We start from the raw sequence: 22,173 nt of genomic DNA on the forward strand, positions 1-22,173 counted from the left end.
AACCACCCTCTCAGAGGCCACTCCTGACCATAAGCATGCCCACCAGTGCTTCACACTGCTTCAGCCTCCAGAAGGACGCTATAGAGGCCTTTGTTGCAAGGAGAGTCGTATGCACTAAACCAACATTGGAAATCCACCTTGTGTCTGTCCCACCCCCAGAGACCCCCAGTAAGGAGACACTCAGCGCCTGCGGCAACAAAGCACCTTAATACAGTTAATCGAGGTCTGTACATCAGACCAGTATCGTGTGAGTTTAGGACACCGCCACCATATATGCATGTACATTCCCACATTCCCACACCACCTCCAACACAGCCCACTGACATTCACCCTCCCCATGTGCCACATCGTATCCGGCGTTAGGTACCCCCTTGCCAAGAACTTGAACCCACGCAATCAGCATATTGGACACTTAGTTGCCCTTCTAAAACCCCTCCAGACCCCCTCCGATCCTCGGTGAAGAACTCACACCCTAGGTTTTGATGCCATGTGCATGCATGAGACGAGAAAGAATCCCAGACACCCCCACCCAAGCAAGCGCAAAGGTTGGACACGAGGCACCTGGAGGGGGCCAGCGAGAATATAGGTTTCTTAAAACCTGTAAGAGTCCTGTTGGCTCCCTGCCGGTTGCTAGGTATCATCGCCCAGTGCCACAGCTGCCAATACTGAAACCTGTCCCCCTCCTTCACCCCAAAGGTGTACTGGCAGGATTCAAAGGATCGGATCTTGCCATGGTCCAACTGGTGCACTCGAAATTCACAACCCTCTTCCCTCCAGTAGAAGGCCATACCATTGTAGGCCGGTTGGAAGTTGGGGTTATATTGAACGGGAGTGAGAGGGGAGGGGGAAGGAGGAGAGGCCCGAGCGAACCACCACCGAGACCAAGACGAGCATGTTTAACCCCGTAGCAGGTGATTCATAGACACTCTATGGCATATACCCCGTAGGCAGCCACCGGATGTATCAAAGTGGCTTAGCTGTCACATTCTCTTCTAACCGGTGCCAAACTTTTGTAGAGGATGGATTAATCCAGTCCTGCATAACCCTTAGTTGGACTGCCCATTAATACCTACGTATGTCTGAGAGTGGCATCCTCCATCCCTAGGTCTGTAGAGAGTAGATGTGTGATCTTTTTTCGGCTTTGCAATGAGGGAAATATTAGTCTGGCCCATTGTCTCTGCAAGAACATCCCAGTAAACAGCGTGTGGAGGGGTTTTAAGAGTCTCACAGAGAATGTCTTTAAAAAAAGGACGCTGTTAGGCCACCACGCCCAGGGTCGTCCCCACCCGCAGGGATGAGAACAGAAGCTCCCGTTGCTCAGTGGGAAGACGGGCCATGGAGCATTGATTCAGAAATTCCCCTATAGGGGCCTTCTCTGGTTGGTCGGAGGTATACAGTTATTTTGTACAAGGTGTCAAACTCCCCTAACAGTTTGCAGTTGCTATTTAACAGCTTGCCTGTCCCATCCCTAATACTGGCAATTCCCTCCTAACCCCCGAGAGAACTTTCTGCTTTAGCTTCCATGCCAGGATCTTTCCTGCTCTATTCCCGTCTTCAAAGTATTTTTGATTAGCTCTCAAAATGCTATATTCTGCCATAGTGGCCTCGAGCATATGCACCTGTCTTTGCACAGTCTGCAGAGCCCAAAAAGCCTTACTCGAACCAGTTTTCCTGTATTCTACCTCCCTATTCTTCACTTCCTGTCGAAAAAGGCGGTTTGCTCCTGTCTGAGTCGATTTACAACTGCTGCCTTGGAAATAAACCTTATGTAAGCCTTGAATGCTTGCCATCAAGCTACCTCTGGGAACTGTCTTGCCGCGTTAATCTGAAAAAACTCAGCAAATGCCCCATTAACCTCCTCCCTCACTATAGGATCATTTGGGAGAGTATGATTAAGTTTCCAGCACCTGTGGCCTGCCTCTTTAGGGGATATAGTGAGACTCATGGTGATTGGGGCATGATCTGAGAAATCAATGGTACCTATATCAATGTTGCTCACTTTGGAGATTAACCCTACCCAGAAGTAATCTATTCTTGAGTATATGCGATGGGAGTGAGACAAGAAGGTATAATCCCTTTCTGTTCGGTGTATGTGGCGCCAAGCATAGACTGGATGCGAATCTGCAAGCGACTTAAAGGAATAGTGCGCTCAGAAATATTATTGTCCCGAGGGTTCGAACATGTGTTTTTAAGCATACGTTGATCGATCGTACAAACATTTCCTATGCACCTTACTGTAGTTTTCCTCTTTTGTAGACATGCGAAATCAGGCAGCAAGATGCGGCCATCTTGTGATAATCTTATCTGTTGCCACATCACCCAAGGTGGACTGCCCTGGCAGCACTAAATCATATCCCCCACCGCTGAGGCTGACATCACCAAACCTTGTGATATTTTCCACCTATCTCCAGGACGTTACTGGGCAGCGTAGCCAAACACGCCTAGTCATTGCCTACGTGACGTGACGCAGAACCCAGAAATCAACACACATCATCTTACAACACAGAGCATCCCAATTTGGAATATAAAACTATACTTTAAAAGGAAATAGCAAGACAGTATAATTTGGAAAGTACTTATATTTCACAATAAACGCTCCGAGAACATCCAACCATTGACATATTCAATCAAATGGATAATTATTTTCTTTGGTCTCGATCCGCAAATGTTTATCGTGAGTCACGCAGTGTTTGTCTTTTTGGGTAAAAGAAGCACATTGGACGCAACGCGAATCGCAAGGCTTGTGCATAAGCTTGGCGCTAGGCCACCGTAAACGATGTTAGGTTGCTCCTAATTGCTGGTACCGTTTAAGGGCGTATCGGCCCGTGGCGATCGTCCCAAAAAAGCATCACTGTGATCCAGGCATTCAAGTGTATCTGCAGCTGCCAGTTAAAAAACCCGTCTGTTGGTATCTGGAATCGATGACATTCATAGAACGGTAGAATGTAGCTGTTTCAAAAACATAACAGAAATGTGTCTCAGTAGCCGATCTTCTTTATTACAAGTTATCATTTTACCCATTAATTGGGCCCTGTGTTAAAACTAACGATGAACACAGACGTGAAACAATGGGAACACAGAGAAAACAATGTGGAAAGTAGTGTACAATTTGCTTTGGAAGATTGTGCTATGGAGTATGTTCAGCTCAAAATGGGATGCGGAAGCTGGCACTACAATTCGAGGAACGCATAGACGGCATTTAAATGAAATATTACCGTTGAACCTGGGGGAACCGAGTGGTGGCCTACATGAATCTCGATGCTGGAATGCCCATGTGCCCAGTAGAAAGACCAGCACACACAAAGGTTCTCATTGCGTTTGATTGCAACATGCCACACAGAACAAATGAGTACAATGTAACCCAGCAATAAAGAACGGCTAATGATAAGTTGACTCGTTGGTCTATAAAATCGTTGAAAGTCAAACTTACGTTATATTCGGCATTTCCATTCTCTTGGCGTAATGCAGACCGTAACGCAGACTCCGTTCAGATCAATGATTTTGCATGAACTGAAATTACATGTTCCTTTGACCAGTTTTTGAATGGTGAACCTTATCATATCTGACGTTATTACACCCCTCCCTTAATTCATTTCCTTTCGGAATGGTCTCTTTCTCTCAAGGTCTAAAAACAATTGAACCTTATACAGTGTGCGTTGCGTGTGCTTCCTCAGCTCGCAAGCCAAAATTCAAAGCTGGTGACCTTCACTCGGAATGAAGATACATTCTTAGTTTGCAACATCTTTTCTCAGCGCATCCATGAGAAAGGGACTTGTGAGGCACAAGCACAGGAGGAAAAATGTGGGCGGTGTCAGTGCCCGCTGTTCGCGGCGCTGCTGAGGGGTAGGGGAAACTTCGCAATGACAGAATACACCCTAGTCCAAAGTTGGAGTCGAGGGTACACAAAATATAGTCTTAAGTGTGTCTAGCAATAGCCCCACCTCTGCTTATGTCAGGGCCTTCTTCCCCATGGCAGCAGAAGGGCAAAGGAGGTGCCCCCACACTAGTGCAAGAGCAGGATGTCACGTTCACGTATCATGTATGGGGGCTGGGTGCTCAACCGACCTACTCCTTCCTTACGATAGCAACAACCCCCAACACATGCCCCCATGAATATATTGGTCAGAGTGCTTATATTTCTGACCAACAACCCACTTTTATGCGCTGTTTTGCTCACAGTTAGTAGTTCTTGGGTGCCAAGTATCTTATCTAGCCTAGATCTCATCCATTTTGTGGGACGAGTAGTTATTCAGCTATTTGGGCAACTGTTTGGTAAGGCAACTGCAGAACCACAAAGTTGCTTTCATACGGTTATCGGTCTGGCCCTCCCACGATCAGTGACGGTCCCACAGTAGCTCGACGAAACTGGGAAGTGTGAAAGCACAGCATTACATTGTATGGCATTCGTAAAAATGGTACTTTTGAAAAAAAAAATTGACAGAGGATAGATTTCAAAAGACAAATTAGATGCTTTATTTGGACACTTCATAAAAACATTTTTTTTAAAATACAATTTATTGACTTTTACAACAAACAAAACATAACCATCACACCCGACATTTTTGGTTACAAGCTTCTTAGCTTACATTTGCATATTATTTATTACTGTCTTCCTCCCTCCCCCTGCTTTAACTTGAGCTTCCACCTCAGTTCTTCATAAAAACATTGTTGATCAAAAAAAAGATGGTAATCATTTGTACCGGGAAGTGAACTGTTCCAGAAGCTCTGCTTTAGGTGGACAGGGCACGTTGGCAATGTTTTGTGTTAATGTATGTGTCCCCGGAACAAAATTGCGCACAATTCCGTGTATATGTATCTCCAAGACATTCATAATAAGATCTTTCACGAAATCGAATTCCATTTCCTCATATATTGGGTTGGCCACCCATTTTTTGCTTCTTTTTGTAAAGCCCATTGTGTAGCGAAACATCCCAAAATTTCCCGCGGTCCTCGATTGTTCGCGGCCTACATTCTCGTTATGCGCTAATACTGCTAGTAATGTCCTATATTTCATCCCGTCTAATCCGAAATGCAATGTCTTTGGCCTGTACTTTAGGCACATATTGTGGAACACCTCCAAATCTCCTGTGTGACAGAATTCTGCGAGTCCCTTCAGATCACTTGATAGAGTTATATCAAACACAATCTTCTCAAGTGCTTTGTGTGAAGATGAAGATGGAATCAACCACTTCTTCATCCGTTCCTGCTCCTTCGACAAAGGGCCATGTGCACATTGGTGGAAATGTTGGTTTTCTGTCCAAGAGTGAACGTTGGAACAGTGGTGCTTTAGTGACTGCCATTTTTCTAGTAGAATTTCCACAGACCCATCACAAGTTTTGGAGCTCCACCAAAGATGGTTGCTGAATGACTGGGACCACTGTAAAATATTTTCAGAACCTTTTTTTTTTCCTGGCAGCTGAGATTTTTTTTATTGATGGATTTGGCCATACATCAAATTGATGGCGAATATTTGGAAACTGCTCTCATATTGTCTTGGCTATTGAAATGTGTATGTCCGTGGCTATGAGTATGAGGTCGATTTGCATTGCCCTCAATTGGAGATCTTCCAGTGATATTATAAAACCAAGTTTCTCCATGGCCACTGTGGATTTACATTCGGACATCTGCATGACCACCAAACTCACAATTTTTTTAGTTTCCATGTCCTGAAAGTGGTATGTGCAGTGTTTTGCTGAAAATCCGGGGCCGTCACACTGTCCATCGCCAGCTAGCCTTAACCATTTTTCGGAGAATGTACTTTGAATAGACATTTGTTAAATTTTCCAAGCTTCACTAATGGCAGGTAACAGATATTGACGTTGATATTTATAGTACTGTGTTTTAGCAATGAAATGGAGTCCCACAAATTGACAGAAACTGGACAACCTAATGAAACTAGACTACATTCGTATGACATTGATAGATCAAAGTTACGAAAATATAGGAGAGACAACCATGAAATAGTAGTGGCCTAAGTGACATCACAACTAGAGTACACTTACTCGTTACTTGGATTGCGAGGGCAAACTGTTGCTCGAAGTTCGTGCACAAGCACCATCATAGTCCTCACACGGTCCGTGTGAGGCAGGCTGCCCTGAAGTCTGGTAGCTTGGTAACGCCTTGCGGCCGTGTCTCGCCTTCCGATATGCAGGACAAGCATCCAGAGTTTTCTCGGCAGCAGTAGTTCTCGGTTGGCAGTACCAAGCACTGATCGCAGGTACACCAGGTGGAAACACTGTCCATGCGACTAGGCTCAGGCTCTTGATCTGTTGAATCATCCTCCCAACTGTCATTCGAAGCCCCATCATTTGCGCATCTTTCTCTTTCAAGTAATTTCCGCCTCAGAATATTCCCGGCTTGTACTGGTAGGGCTGTATTGTTGCCATTATTAGTAGTAGTAGTATTATTATTATGATTATTATGTGCCAAAAACAAAATAAAATGATATTAATGGTACTGGTATCTTCCCCAGACCCCTCTCCGATCTTTCCATGGTAACTCTAGAAGGCGAGCTGCCCACAGTCAAACTGCATGTGCCCCGCTGGAGATTCAAGCTGGGCTCACTTACAGAGTGTTCGCGGGAGAACTCAGAGAGGAAGGGAAAACTTTCTGGTGGTCAACTTTAAAAGGCTTCATAAGGGGGATATGCATGGCAAAGGAGAACGGGATCCTTAAACTAATCGGACAAGAGCTTACCACAAGTGAGACCCAACTGAAGGCCCTAGAACTTAAATGCTCCAATACGAATAATAACAAAAGTCAAGCAGACCTCAAAGAAGAACTACTAAAATTCGACACCCTAGCGGTCCGAGAGATGAAATTCCTGAGCAGAGACAACAAATCCGGCAGTACGGGGAGGGACAGAGACCCAGCGCCCTACTGGTACGATTAATATCCGCCAACAGGAAACCCTCTTAGGTTGAAAGAGTTCACAACGCTCATGGCACACTTGTACATACTGAAGACGAAATCATTAAAGCATTCCACTCTTTCTATCAAGATCTTTACAGCTCTCGGCACACCAGCACTCCCGGAGCCCTGCGGGAATACCTGAATGACTCTGAACTTTACTGGGTGGAAGGAGAGCTCCGGGAACCTCTAAATAAACCCATCTCCCTGGACGAGATTCAACAAGCTATCAAAAGCCTGCTCTATAAATTCTATAAAGCACATGTAGATATCGTCGCCCCGCTGCTCCTACAAGCGTATGCAGAGGCACTTGAAAAAGGGATTCTCAGTCAGTCAAACAAGTTTATTCGGATTTCAAAAATCCATCAAACACAAGAAAAACAAAATCACAACACATAAAAGGAATTACAATCTGCGTTCCACATCCAAATGTAATAAGTTAAAAGGAACTAAGACGGAGAAAAGAGTCAACCATAGGCTCCCATTACATCCCACATTGTCCCTTTACTAGTCCAGAGAGTCACAAGACTAATTGCCCACACTTGGCACTTGCTCACATCACCCCGTGAGCCTTTTTTTCCAGAGGTGTACAGTTTGCTCCAGACAGGACATTACTTTGGGTGACCGTTCCAGGGGGAGCAACAGCTCCCAGATAGGGGCGCAAGCTGATTGCATTTCCACTATATGGGGCCCGCACATAACCCTCAGAGCTTCTCAGAACTTCCTTGGCCATTTGATCTTTCTTAAAAACCAGTTTAACAGAATTGGAGGGGTTTATACCCTTGCCAGCCAATCTAACGCACCCCACCATAGCTTCCCTAGCCACAAAGGGACATTTCCCAACTGTACGAAGCCAGTGGAGACATTTGTTAGAAAGGGCATCCCTTGGTTCTCTCCTGCCCAAAGGCAGCTTAGGTACCCCATGCAGGAAAACAGTAGCACTGCTTTGCCCCCCATATACATTACTCTTGGGGTTGCACACCCTTGAACAATAGCCATGTGCTCCAGTCCCTCCCTCCCTAAGGGGATTTGTTATCAGGGAGCTTGGGGGACCCTCCACCAGCAGAGTTGGCTTGGTACACCCAGGGGGGTGTGTCCTATCAGCGTTAGGATGCGTCAACTGCTCATCCGGAGTAAGGCTCATTAGTGCATGGACAGTCCTTTCGCAGGATAGTGTTCAAAGGTTGCTGTGGGGGGTTGGGGTCCCTTACCAACATGAGGCATGCTGGTAGACTCCCCCAGCGAGTCCACTCCACCGATCACTCCCCACTCCTCCTCTGGGCATCAATCAGGTGTTCAAAACTCCACTGTCCTTTATCATGCAGTGTGCTCGACCAAAACAAGTTCAGACTGGGAGGCTGACTGTCCCCATAGGACAGCCATCACCAAGTTTAAATGGTGCGTGGGACATGATTGGTGGACTCAGCTGGTGTTGCTGTATAATTTCAGAGGTCCTGGAGCTGAATTCAGAGTCGACCACTGGAACAGAAGATTCTGAAGGACGAAACAAGATGCCAACAGCAACGTCCAATGACCGCCAGAGCCTGTTGAATAACCGCTGCTGTCCTGAACCCTCCTTCTGAGCGACAGGCAAGATCCAAAGAGGATGACTTCTCCCATGGACTGGTGCCCCTACCCAGACCTGAGACAAACTACAATTTGCTCCATACCTGGAAGAGCTCCGACTTCCACGGTGTGGAAACTTCCAATGTCTGGACCCTGTGCTGCTCCTTTGTGCATAGTCATTGTTTCACCTGCAACTTCGGGGAATACTCCTAGACCTGCATCAAATTGAATTGGCTCCCCCAAAGTCCCCTCACCAGAGGCGAGGACCGAGAAGAGTTGACCACTGTGGCAACCCTCACTTTAACTAGCCTGAAAAAGGTGCCAACAAGCCAGAATCACGAAGATTCTTTGCTAGACATCCATCTGCACAAGAGCAGATCCACCAAACTCCCCTTCTCCTGTCACCAAGACCGAGAAACCTGTGACCGGGTCTACTGTCACCTCTCTGCTGGAATGTTCTGCTGCAATTGCTTCTTCAATCTAAGGTACTGTCTCTCTCCTTGTACAACTTACCTGGAGTCTGCTTGCTTGATCCTGTGAGTCTCAGGGCAGTAGATAGCTTGTATCTTGTGCCCTCCGAAAGTCACTGTAGAGTTACATTGGTGTGGACAGTCCATTGTGCTCCTGCGGTAGAACTGCCTGCCCTAAGACACTGGTCTTTGGGGCAGCCCTTCATAGGGAGTCTCTATAACCTTCCTGAGCTTCCTTTTAACCAACATTGTTACTTACCTGCAACAAGAGGGAATCCTACTGGATACTTTCTCTTTGAACTCTGTACTTAGCCTTCTCACCTTTTCCCTGCCTAACTCCTGGTGACCCAGTGACCTATCTGAACTTTGAGTGGCTCACACCAGATACGGTTAGACTCTTAAGACAGGCTTGGGTCAATGTTTGAAGAGTTTGCACATATGTTTCAAGTTGGTTGATTAAATGATTTGTTATCCTAAAAGTTATTCTAAAAATACTTACCTGTGGAGATCTATGGTTTATGTATCCTAACAATATTGTAAGTGATCTTATACTGTAAATCTGTTTTTCTATTTACCTGAACTTTTAAGTACAACAGTGTGCCTTAGTGTATATAATAAATATCTATTAACTCTACAGTGAAATAGTGTTTTATTGAACCACGGTGTGTTCTGAGTTCTCTGTACCTACTACACCCCTCCTCCCGCCTTAGATTAGGCCTGGCTGCTCATCCATTGCTACCATACCTTTGGGTCATTGAGGCCAAACCTAAGAAGTGAAACCCTGTTCACCCAAGGTGGGCTTTCCTACGTTCTGTCACAGACAGTAACTTTGGTAAAACCTCATATCAGTAAACAGCAAACTGCCTGGATACAGAAGGATTTAAAGCCTGTTGGTGCGAATGAGTAGCCCAAGGGGAAACAGCAAAAAAGACCTTGTGTATTGAGGCTGCCAGTGGGCCAGTGAGCACATGCAGGGTTTGAAATTGCTGGGAGTTCTTGAAGATCCTGGTTAGCTGACAACAAACTGTTATTTTTTGACTCCATGTGCCATTTGGCACCTTACGAAGATGATACCCACATGACGTTAACTCAGTGAATTTAGGAATGTGTATAAAGTAGCTATCAAGAAACCAAGTGGGCCCCGCAGAGGGTGCAGTGCCTAAGTTAGGGTCAGTTCAAACAGGTTTATACAATCCTATATACCAAGTTGGACCAAATTGAAACCCAACATCATCTTGCTTCAAAAGTTTCCTCTGAAGTCTCCAGATCTCTGTCGTTGTCACTTACTCTATAGGTACAAGGTTGCTCCAACATGATGGCTAGGTCACTGGTTGAAATTTCCTATGAGATCACAGGTACCTAGCACTGCCCACAAGTTGTTATAGCTATCAATGTGAAACTCAAGGGTCTGTTGCTGCAGGGTCCACAGTCTCTCCCCAAGGGGGAAGGGAGGGGGTGCCAAAGTGCCTGGTTCATTGTAAATGTACCTCCCTTCCTCTTGGTCCTTATCCTGATTCTACCAAAACCAAGTCTCACTTTCTCTCTCACCTCTCATTCTTGCTTGTGGGTCTGACAATGCATCACAGTGCCGCGCCTCGAGCTGGCTGTTGACTAACCTCCTTGTTCTGCCATGTGCTCAGTTCTCATCCTACTCCCACCAGACAACTGATGAACTAGCTTTGCAAATGCCTTTTGCTTCTCCTTCAGATATTTTTTGCAGATATTTTATCTCACCCTCTTTCTCTTGCTCTATCCTCTCCTTTTCTCGCTCCTCCTTGAGCTTCACCTCCTCCATCCTCTACTGCTCTCACCCTTCCTCCTCGATCTTCACCCCCAAACTATATTCTTTAGCCTTCTTCTGTTCCTTCAAACAACACTGCTCTCTTTACCTTCTACACACTACGCCCTCACCACCTCCTGCTCCTTCAGCTCTCTGAATCTCCAGCCACTGAAACTCCTTCTCCACTTGCCGTTATGCTACTTGCACTGCTTCCCTATCCCTGTGGGATTTTATACCTGCTACTTCCCTACCCCTGATCAGGTCTTGCCCAGAGGCCTGCAGCTAGGTCTCCTGATTATTGCTTCTCAGGTATTGGTGGGCACCTTAGATTTCCCTTTTCAGGTGTGTTTGAATCAATTTTAAATGCTTCCCTCCAGATGCCATGCCCACTGGGTGGAGAAGATGCATCGGTGGTATCCTCGGTCTTCCTTTTTTTGCTTGGTACACTGGCAATGAGCATTAATTGTGTACAATCTGTATTGGTAAGATGTTCACTCCCTGCAGTAGCAGTGAGCATTAACTTTGTAAATCCTTCCAGATTATTCACACCAGTCTGACACTGTGGGTGATTTCTTAAAGGGCATTTGGGCCATCTGACAGTTGTATGAAAATATACTTTTAGCATTATCAATGTGACAAACCCGGCCCGGTCCATCCACCCTGCACTTCTCTCAGGATCAATATTACTTAGCAGGCGGTGTTTCTAGGCCTTGTGGCCCAACCCATGCCAGCAATCATGGCCTGGCAGGAGACATTGCCACAGAACATTAGGGCACATCCAAAAGGTCTTTAAAGGATAGTGGCATATGGGTAAATGCCAACAAGATGCGGTTTACCTTACAGGTAGAGGTTAGATTTGCAGCTTGATATGTACTAGCTCCATGTTGCCCAAAGGTTGCTCCTGCTCACTGTGTGATTCAAACCTCCTTTTAATTTCTGCACATCAAATATTTGTTTCAATGCCTGGCATATAACTTCATCTACATCATTATGCGCCTTCACATATACTGTGCTGATCGTCACACTAATTTGACATCAACCTTTTATGGCACTATTGTTTTTTTAGTTATCAGTCCATTTATGATTTTGTATCAGAATTTCTGTAGGGAAATCTGGTTAAGCTCCATAAAACAGCTTTGATATCTTCCATGGTATTAGTTTAACATTGCCATAGGGTGTATTATTGTATAGCTGTGTTTTTCCTACTGCAATTAATGTGTCTTAAATAAAACTACTAATAATGTGTATCAGTTATTCAGACTCATTAGTTTGAAGCACCTGCTTAGTCAATAGTTCCTTGAATTATTCTGTTCTTCTGTAACCTGTATTTTTAAATAATCCATTCTGTTATTTCTTCTCCTTAAATTGTCTCATCTTTCTGATACCTGTATTCTCTCTCTTTCACAATCCCTCCACTGTCATTTGTAGGTCTGACGAAAGTGATTCCTCTTTATCGGAGGTACACAGGTACTTTGTCTTTCTCTTTCCTTCTTTCTGTTGTGGTTATGGATGTTCTGTGGACTAAGATTTAAGTTCTTGCATAGTTGTCTTGCATGATTCAACGTCTATGATTCAACTTCTACATCAGTGCATGCTTTCTGATAGAGATCATATGTAATGCATTTATGTTTTGGCAAATATGTTAAGCAATAATAGGAGATTATACAAATTGCTATAAATGGACTTTTTGTAGTTACCTTGGTTGGCAGATTCATTTAGTATTGTCATCCTCAGTCTGTACAGTACTCTAAATGGAGATATTGAGATGTAAGGCAATAAATGTTTTGGATCAGATATTTATATTTGTTTCAGAACAGCATGCATATTTATAGTGACTAACACTACATAATACATGCTTGCTGTAATAAAAAGTATTGTCACGGTCTAATTTAATGGTCATCAATTTGTCAGCCTTAGAAAAATTGAGGAAATGCTGATTCGGCACGATCGGTACCTGTGACTGCAGGGTGCACACACATCCCCTACCAGCATCGAATGTAAAGAAACATGGCACTCCTTGGTGCATCTACAGCCTGCACCCTTTCCTCCATGCTGTTGGGAACTGTGACAAAGCCATATTGCAAACATGGCATCCTGTCCCTGGTCTGCCTGATATTAGGATTGATAGGACCAGCCTTGAACGATTAACAAACCCTTTGAGAGCGCAACCAATTAAAAACCTACAGATTCCAAAGAAACAGTGTATTCGGGACTGCATCTCTCAAGATACATCTGTTTTAAAGATCCAAAACCTGGATTGGATTTTGGAGTGTCTTTTAGGGATTTAGGGAAAGATGCGCTATGGGAAAACACTAGCACCTCCAGCGAGACCCCTTAGTCAACTATAGCAGATCTTTGAAGGGGGAAAAGCTAACTTGTGCAACCCCTCCTTCCTCCCACCCCAGCAGTAGTGCTTGTAGAGGAGAATGGTTGCTCCCTCCTCTGCAGCTGCAGCATTTAAAGACAGAAATACTTCCTCGCCCTCACAAAAGGGAAAACAACTTTTTCACATGTGACAACTTACTAGATGTTTGCCTGTCCATCGTGATGGCCTTGCCAACAGAAGCCCACTAAATTAACTTTTGTTCAGGGGGACAGCCAGGAGGCAAGTCGGGAGCAGAGCAGCAGACAAGCACCAGCTCCTGCATTTAGAAGCAAACTCAAAGTAATCCAAGATGACGAGAAGCCTTTTAAAGATTCTCTTCCCCTGGCTTGCATAGGAAGTCAATTAACCAATGAATTTGAAAGTTTACCTCAGCCAAAGCAAAGACTGAGGGCTTTTCAACTGAGGCTAAGGAACACAGTCAATGTCTCTTGGTCTGGGAGCTGAGTAAAAGAGTTTGTTAAGGAAGGGCGAGAATACTAAGGCAGGGTAGCCCCTTGAGCCCAGAAGAGGTGTATGCTCCAGTGAGGGAGAGGAGAGCCCCTTGAGACCAAACAAAAGAGACCCTTCACAAAAGAGGACTAGATGAGAAGCTGCAAGAGAGAGGGACCGTGAACCCAGAAGATGTTATGTGTAACAGAAGAGGAGAGCCCCTGGAACCCAGAAGTTGAATGTACTACAGGGAAGCAACAATAAGGGAGCAGGGCACAATAGCCCTGAGTAAAAGAACAGAAGGGGGGGGGGCCTTTCCCCCGGGAAGATGGGAATAAGTAACGGATAGTAGAGCCCCAGTGAGGGGTTGGACCTTTGAGACTCTTGGGAACGGGGGAAAGCTCTAAAACCTGAGGCCTTGAGGTCCCTAGACAAAGTGATAAAGACTGAATGCTAGAGCGACCTCAACAGGAGACCTTACTGTCTGGAACTTTGTGAATTCCTTTTTCTTTGCTGTCCTTCATTTATAATTAGGCTTTCCTGCTTTCAGTGAAATCTGATAAACACCGGAACAGCACCCCCGGAAGAAAGTGTCTCCTAGGTTTAAACGGAAAAACACTTGCTTCCCCTTTCCCAGTGGTGTCTTAGTAGGAGCTGGGATGGGACGAAGTTTGGAGTTGAAGGGGTGGCTGGAGAGGAGGCTTAGCAGACAATAGGTAAAGGGCCCTACTCCACCCATGTATGCTTGTTTGCTTTCTCCCATTGCTTCCCTTATGTCTCCTGACCTTATTCAAAAACACTGTATATTCAATGTTATAGCGTTTTATTTGTAAAAAAAAGTTAATTCTTTATATGCGGTCAGAGCTATTTTGAGGAATTGTTGATAAATTGCAGCCATTTTTATGGTTGCTGATTCACGTCTTAAAATTGGCTAAAATTCCTCCAAATAGCCCTTGACCACTGACAAATATTTGTATATACAGCAAATGGTTTAATATGGATTTTTCAGTGTCTTGGTGTGTGGTCAGAGACCCTCTGTGTATGTGTATCTGGGGGAGAGCTGAAAAGCGTCAGGTGCCTGTCGGCTTTAAAAGGAAAGCCGTGCGAGGCTTCCATGTATGAAGATTGTGTGAGGCAACAGTGTCACGGTCACCTCCCAACCTCATGTGGCTCTCTAGAGCACCCGCACCCAGCAGCCCATCAGAAGCTTCAGACCCCTTAATTGCTGCTCAGCACTTTCTTCAAGGAGAGTTTTAAAATTAGGAGCGATTTTATAAATGATAGCTCATTTGAGGGATACATGTGGGTGGACAGCGTAACTTGAAGGCGGACGTAACCCCTTGTTTTTTTTTGAGGTTGGCAAGCTTGCTCACTTATTTGGCTGCAAGGATTTTATCCAGGTTGTCATGTTCCCAGTGCAGGCGCTTACCCACAAGAAAACAAGCATTTGTCTTGAATTGGGATATTGTTTTCCAGGGAATAATTCACTGCAGATTGCTGGGTTTAAACGGTGAGCACCTTTAAACAATTTCCATCATTTATATTGGAACATTTCCCCTCTCAGGTTATTCTCCTCATCATTACTTTTCAATGCTCATTTGTCTTGCACACTTCCTTCTAAGGGGGAAGGTCACTTGAACTACATTTGTATATTTCACTTTAAGATATGCTCACTTACTGTGTGTATATTCATGGGTGCCAGCTTTTGATTTTCGCTATGGGGGCAAAAGTTCCCACACAGAGTGAAGCGAGAGAGCCGTGCTCATCCCTAGTCAAAACAACACTTTACAGCACATGATGCAGCAGGAATAGGAAACAAGCCATATGATGTATAGGAAAGTATAAACCTATAACATCTCAACAACGATCACCTAAACTGCTGAGGTGCCTTTGAACAATTCTGCTATATGATTCCCTGATATTCCCACACCAGGCAAACCGTTTTGGTCTGGTCACCGCCTCCAATTAAGCCTTAGAGGTTACATTAATGAGACTCCCTTCTCATTTTGTAGTGAGCAGCACTTGATAAACAGTTGTTATCTGCTTGGAGTTTATTTATTATGACAGTCAAAATAATCTGTATCTCCACCAAACTGAGTGCTCCCCAGCAAATCATTTTATTGTGTTATGCCTTATCTGCTCAAATTAGAAGTCTGTACAATGTGGAAAGTTTGTTTTCACAAATCAAAGTCTTCATGGAAAGATAAGAAAGGGCAAGGATGGGCAAAGAGTCCCTGAAAAAGTATTGCATAATTTACCACAATAATTTTAACTTGTAGAAATGTTAGATGTTACTGGATTAACACATTCATCTTTATTGTCCGGAAAGTGTTCATAACATCTTGCTCTAAGACATTATATTTGTGTATTTACTCTGGAAAAAACAGTTATCCATGATTTTTTTAAGTGGGCAAACCGGAAAACACTGATAAACACAGATTTGGAAACATTTTGAAAACACTGAAAAAACACCCCGGAAGTAAAAATATAATAAACCCCTAAAACAGGAGACCCTATTTATAATTCTGTGCACAAGGACTGTGTCTCGCACAAATCATTTTGTTGTATCTGGGTCTTTCCTACTTTTGTTCCTGTACCAATTTCCATGCAATTGTCTTATTTTTTACTTTTGTTTAATTAAACCCTTTAAAATGCTGGTGTCTGTAATGTCACACTGTCCTATGGAGGACAGAGAATGATGCTGAGCAGCAATAATTGGCATCCGAGTAGTCTAGTCCCTCTGCAGTATCTACCTCCTGCATGCTCCAGGGTCCATCGCCCAGTCCATTTCTCTGCACCAGTTGGACAGGAGTATATTAGTTATGGGCAAACTTGCATGCATATGTTATTTTTGTGTTTTTTGCATGTTTTCCATCACATTTATGCCCCACATTTTGGTGTTTAGATGCTAAGCATCATGTGAAAGATATGTGTAAAACCCACACACACTGTTTCGCATGTCTGTGACTGACTGTTTTTAGCCTGAGTAGGCACGTTGTGGCTCCTTTCCACACATAATGCTTCTTCACCCCTGGAAGCGTTCAGGGTTTTAAGACCTCCACTGAGAAGACGCTACATAAGCAATCATTTTCAAAGGCTCCCTAATAATGGTACACATTCTATGCATGTCATCACCTTTAGAAGGATTTGGTGATAAACATCATGCTGGCCCTTAGATGGAGGGTTCTGACAAAATGAACACCAGAATTCTCCCACTGAGGTATCTTTTCAGTATTCTAGTTCAGGCCTTCAGCCTGGAATGCCTGGGAGGACCTCACAAGGGGAGAACATTGACACAGGCTCCTTTACTGAGTCCTATCTATGCCTAAGACTCCTCAAATTCCTTTATCTCAGCCAAACCAAAGGCCCCTGTGCTACCTAGTAGGGCCACACAATCTCTGCAAAAAACTCAGTTTTGTAACCCTACTACTCTTAGCAACGAAGCAGCATCGATCAGAATATTACCCAAGCACAAAGGGCTTGATACTACAATGGAAGAAGGCTGGGCCCCATACCGCTGTCCTAAAGCTTTCTTCAGCAGCATTGGCCAGTGCCCCACAAGCCCAGGACTACAAGAGTAGCAAAGTAGACTGTGACTACACATTCTTTTTCTCTGAGTAGGAACAGATTCTCTTTTATCCAGCTCAGACATTTGTGGCACAATGAGGAAGCTACAAACTATAGTGTAATAGATCTGCAATAGAGTGCCTGTTTTGATTTTAATCAATAATTACTTTATTGCAACAAAAAGTAAAACCTCTAAGAATATTGCCAATGGCATGATCCTCTTTACATAGACTTTTGTAATATGTTATTAGAGAATCAAAAAGTCCATAAGGCGTCCTAGTAAAAGGCAATGTTATTTTCCATCATGTAGTGAAATAATCCCTTCTTCTCAAGGCTTGAGTCGGGTATAAATACAGGGCTCCAGAGGTAGCAAACATAAGGAATTAAGCATAGAAAACAAAATTTCCATCTGGAACTGATTTGAAACCTCATGACTTTAAATTGTGAATACACACTTTCTTCTGACATCTGCAAACAGTGGACAGAAAAGTAAAAAATGCATAGGGAATTCCAGATCCTCTTTACTTAAAGGAAAGGAACTATCTGATTGCTTCCTCCAGGCCGCTTTGCCACCACCTCCATTCAGACTGGGTGGAGCCAGAAGGCAAGGTGTTAAATCTAAAGTGCGTCAAAAGTTGTCTTTGGTGAAAGGTATTACATCAGGATTACTCGTTTTCAGTAGAATTTGTCCTAACACTGAAAGCATTATTTTTGCTGGAACTTGTTACCATTTCGGAGTCACCACTGTTTCCCCAATAAAGATATCAAATTTTAATAGTATGACTAACCTCCATGTTTTTTAAATGTGGTGAATGTAGCTCTCCTTTTATATAATTCGGCCATGTAATTGTAATCAGCTGACCCGTGTCACAGAGGTCGAAGAAGATAGCCTTAACAAGATTGGCTTTGTGTTTTTTTTGTTTATATGGATAGCCACAACACTACTGATTTTGCCCTGATAACATCAGACATGAATATGTGTCCAAGTACTTCATGCACCTCAACATTGGGTACAAACATGACTCTTAAGTCCCGCCCCCTTTACTCCATACTGCATGGGCGTCCCTTCCAAGGAACGGGAGACGGAACCTTTTTCACCAGAAAAAACATTCTTCCCGTTTAAATTTAGAGCCGCGCTGGAGTGCGGCCCATGGAGCATGCGCTGCCCTGACTGCGCCTTCCGGCTCCGCACCCCAGTCCGCATCGACGGGAACGGGCAGAATTCACCAGCGCTCCTGGGTTTGGCTTTGGCCATGTAATTCCACACGCGGATACTTGATTCTCTTCTGTCTTTTTACTTTTTACCATTCAGGTCCTCAGGCGTCACGCTCCTTCCCGGCACATGTAGACTTCTACAGGGTTCGGCAGGTATCCATCCTGCTACAGGCTCTTCCCGACTAAAGACCCCCACGCCCTCTGCCTACGGTGCTTTGGCCCAGACCACAGCTGGCAAGCTTGTACCGCGTGCAATGCACTTTCCTTGAGGTTGCTGAAGAACAGACTAGCCAGGTGGAGGGAGCTCTTCCAGAGATCGCCTCCAAAGGACTTGAAGGACTTAGGCTTCCATCAATCCTGGCCCAAGGTAGGGCCGCTCTTTTCCATTGCACCCAGCAAGGGAGACTCCTTCCCGAGGACTTGCCCGCGCGAGACCGGTACTAGTACCGAGGCTGAATCAGCTACCGGCCGACAGGTCGAGGGGTCAGTAGATCCTCCCTGTGACAGTGCTGCGGGACCAGAAGTTTCTTTTACCGGGTCCTCACCCGAGGGGCTATGCCCTGATACTGGCAAAATGTCAGAGGAGGTGCCTATACGCAGTTCTACCAGAATATCCGCCGAGGGCTAAACGCCTACCAGGCCTCGGTCTGAGGAACAGGGTAGGCCCCATGATCCACACTCAAGAGAACCTGGATGAGGCGGGGCCCAGTGAGCCGAGCAACACGACACAGGCACGTGTCAGGCAGCTTGACAAAATGGCCACCGCATCAGAAAATCCTGACATCCGGCCGACACCGCTCCAAGGAAGGCAGTTGGTGGAGGAATGTGTGTCAAGGTGGGACTGGTGTCAACCAGGTATGTGGCCTACAGCTTACCCTTCCTTCGCACAAGGCAGGTTCCCGCTGCGCTCATATGGGCAGGGCATGCAAGGGCTCCAGCAGCCGCTCGTTACCCCGTCAATATCTCCTACAACCACTCCGGCCTGCGAGGACAGGTTCTTTGAACGGCTCCTCAGGCTCATGAACTCTCCTCGGATGGGGGTGATCCTCAGGGACGCCCTCAGGGACATGCTCTCGCCAATGGCTTTGGCACTGCAGGCCCCAGTTCAGGTGCCCCGGACCCTGTTCAGCCTCCCCCGCCCCCTCCGGCCCCCAAACCGGTTCCGTACCAGCCTCTGCTGCAGCCTCCGGCTTCGTTCTCCACACCCCAGTCTTCGGTGCCCAGCACCCCTCCACCAGTGCCGGACCAACCGGACCCTCCGGTGGACACAGATGAGGAGGAGGACCCTGACACACCGTCATCAGCCAAGGCCTTCCACAAACGTCTTGTGGGGCTGGAAGAATACTTGGGTCTTCCCCAACCTGAGCTCACGCAACTGTCAGAGGGGGTCCTCGCCGAAGTCCTAACGCTACGTCCCACTGCGAGAATGGGGATCCCTATGCAGAAGGATGTAGTTGCCTTGGCCAAAAAGGGCTGGCTCAAACCCCACTCGGTCCAGCCGGTCAGTCGACGCCTGGATGCTAAGTACAGGCAGATGAAAGGGTTTACACACTTGATATCGGCCCACCCTCAGGCGCACTCCTCGGTGATCGCTGCTGCATCACTATACTCCAAGCCTCAGTCGTCCTCGGCCTCTTCTTCCGTGGCGCTGCTAGGCAAGGAGGAGAGCATCTTGGAGGCATACGGGAAGAAGCTGTATTCCAACGCGTCCTTGCACCTTCGTCAAGCAAACGCAGATGCCATGCTGGCAGCCGTTAACCAGAGGCTCTGGCGGGAAATTGCGGATTTCCTCCCAGAGCTTCCAGCACAGAGCCAATCATGATTCAAGGCGGGATTGGCAGAGGCCAAGATGGTGGCGCAGGACATCATGGAGTCCACCGTGGCCCACATTGACACCTCTGGCCGTGCCATCTGCATTGCCACAGACAAGAGAAGAACATCCTGTCTCTGTGCTACGAAATTCAACCCGAATGTCTAGGAACGCATCTTAGATCTTCTGTCCGAAGTGGGTGACCTCTTCTACTCCACAACGGACGAGGAGCTGGACTGAAAGAAAAACAGCTCACAAACGGCCAAGTCTTTATCCATTCTGACAAAGACCACACCCAAAAAGTACACCCAGTCACAGCAGCACTCAGACAAGGGGCGAACATACGGAGGGTTCCGCGGCTTCCAAGAGAGGAGGTCCAGGCAGCCTGACCGTTCGCCGACTCAACATCAGCGCAAACAACAAAATGGTGGGGGGGGAGTAAGGGCTTTTTCCAGTGCACCTCCTCCGCAACAGCCTCAGAGGAAAAGAAGGCATGACACGCCCCACCGGGTCCACGTGTCTCCAGTGGGGGGCAGGCTTGTTCTCAATGCACGTTTTTGGCACCAGAATTTCGCAGACCCCTGGATCCTCTATGTAGTATCCACAGGGTACTGCCTCCCCATCCCAGCCTCTCCTCCACTCCCACAGGTTGGGACAGCAACTCTGTTGGCAGAGATCCGGTTGTTCGTCGAGAGCCAAGCAGTGGAGGAAGTCCCAGCCTCCGAGCAAGGCTTGGGCTTTTACTCTGGGATTTTCACCATTCAGAAAAAGGACCAGACGGGCCTGAGAGTTGCGCTGGACTTTTCCACCCTCAACCTCTCCCTACCTCTACAAAAATTCAAGATGATTACGCCAGCTTTGATAGCGGAGACATTGTGCAAGGGAGACTGGATGTGCTCCCTAGATCTGAAGGACGCGTACCTACACGTCTCGATCTGGCAGCCTCATCGTTCTTTTCCACGATTCAGGATCATGGGCTGCCATTTCCAATACAAGGTGCTTCCTTTCGTCCTCAACTCGCCCCCCAGGGTCCTTACCTGGCTGATGAACACAGTGTCAGCACTCCTCAGGTTGCAGGGCCACCACATTTATCCATACCTCGACAACTGGCTCGTCAGGGCTACATCTCTGGAAGCAGTGCACCATACTTCCCATGCTCTGATGAACACACTGCACAATCTGGGTTTTTCGCTCAAGCTCAAGAAGTCGCAGCTGCAGCCCACGCAGAGAGTGACCTTCTTGGGTCTCATTTGGGACCTTTGCTCCGAGAGAGGTTTTCCCTAGGAGGACAAGATCACGGCCCTCAAGAGGGCCTCTGCGCACTTCGTCAGCAGAGAAGTGACCTTGGCCTGGTGGTACCAGCACCTACTGGGGCTCATGGCAGCAGTCCTTTTGGCCGTCCCCCACACAAGACTCAGGATGGGGAGGATACAGCTGCTCTTTGCAGCCTCTTGGAACCAGGAGTGGGGCTCTCAGTCAGAGATGATCAGCGTTCCTCCATCACTTCACCCAGACCTCACATGATGGTTCGGGGACTGTAACCTTGGGCTGGGCAAGCCCTTCCGGCAACCTACCCCGCAGGTCACCATCACCACAGACTCTTCTCTCAAGGATTGGGGGGGCCATCCTGGACAACCACTGCGTCCATGGCACCTGGACACTGCAGGAGCAGGAATACCACATCAATTGGCTGGAACTGAAGGCCATCTGGCTGACGCTCAGAGCCTTCCTTCCGGTTATCAAGCGCAAGGTGTCCTCATTCAGACAGACAACTCGACCAGCATGTTCTACTTCAACAAGCAGAGAGTTAACAGCTCTCCCCACCCCTCCCACTGTGCAGGCTCGCAGTCAGCATGTGGGAATGGGCCCTGGAGTACAACATCTACCTCACTGCTGTCCACCTGCTGGGGGAATCCAACCTTCAGGCAGACAGGCTCAGCAGATTGGGGGCGGACAACTGCGAGTGGCAGTTGAACAGCCTAGTTCTGCAGGATATCTTCCACAAATGGGGACACCCCCAGGTGGACCTCTTTGCCTCCTG

General features: G+C 46.4%; 1 protein-coding gene across 8 annotated transcripts in view; it reads left to right on the forward strand.

Moving 5' to 3' along the window:
* KIF21A (kinesin family member 21A) overlaps nucleotides 1-22,173 on the forward strand; it is a 2,335,619-nt gene that overhangs the window by 1,773,033 nt on the left and 540,413 nt on the right. For 4 of the 8 annotated variants that reach the window (XM_069629214.1, XM_069629219.1, XM_069629215.1 and 1 more), the window contains one exon: nucleotides 12,154-12,192. The exons of the other annotated variants lie outside the window; for them this stretch is intronic. In XM_069629214.1, the coding sequence (XP_069485315.1) occupies nucleotides 12,154-12,192 (39 nt within the window). The remainder of the gene's footprint in view (nucleotides 1-12,153; nucleotides 12,193-22,173) is intronic. 8 annotated transcript variants of the gene reach the window in all.

This window comes from Ambystoma mexicanum, chromosome 12 (assembly GCF_040938575.1).
Source record: "Ambystoma mexicanum isolate Mex_15411 chromosome 12, UKY_AmexF1_1, whole genome shotgun sequence".
Classification (NCBI taxonomy): Eukaryota; Metazoa; Chordata; class Amphibia; order Caudata; family Ambystomatidae; genus Ambystoma; species Ambystoma mexicanum.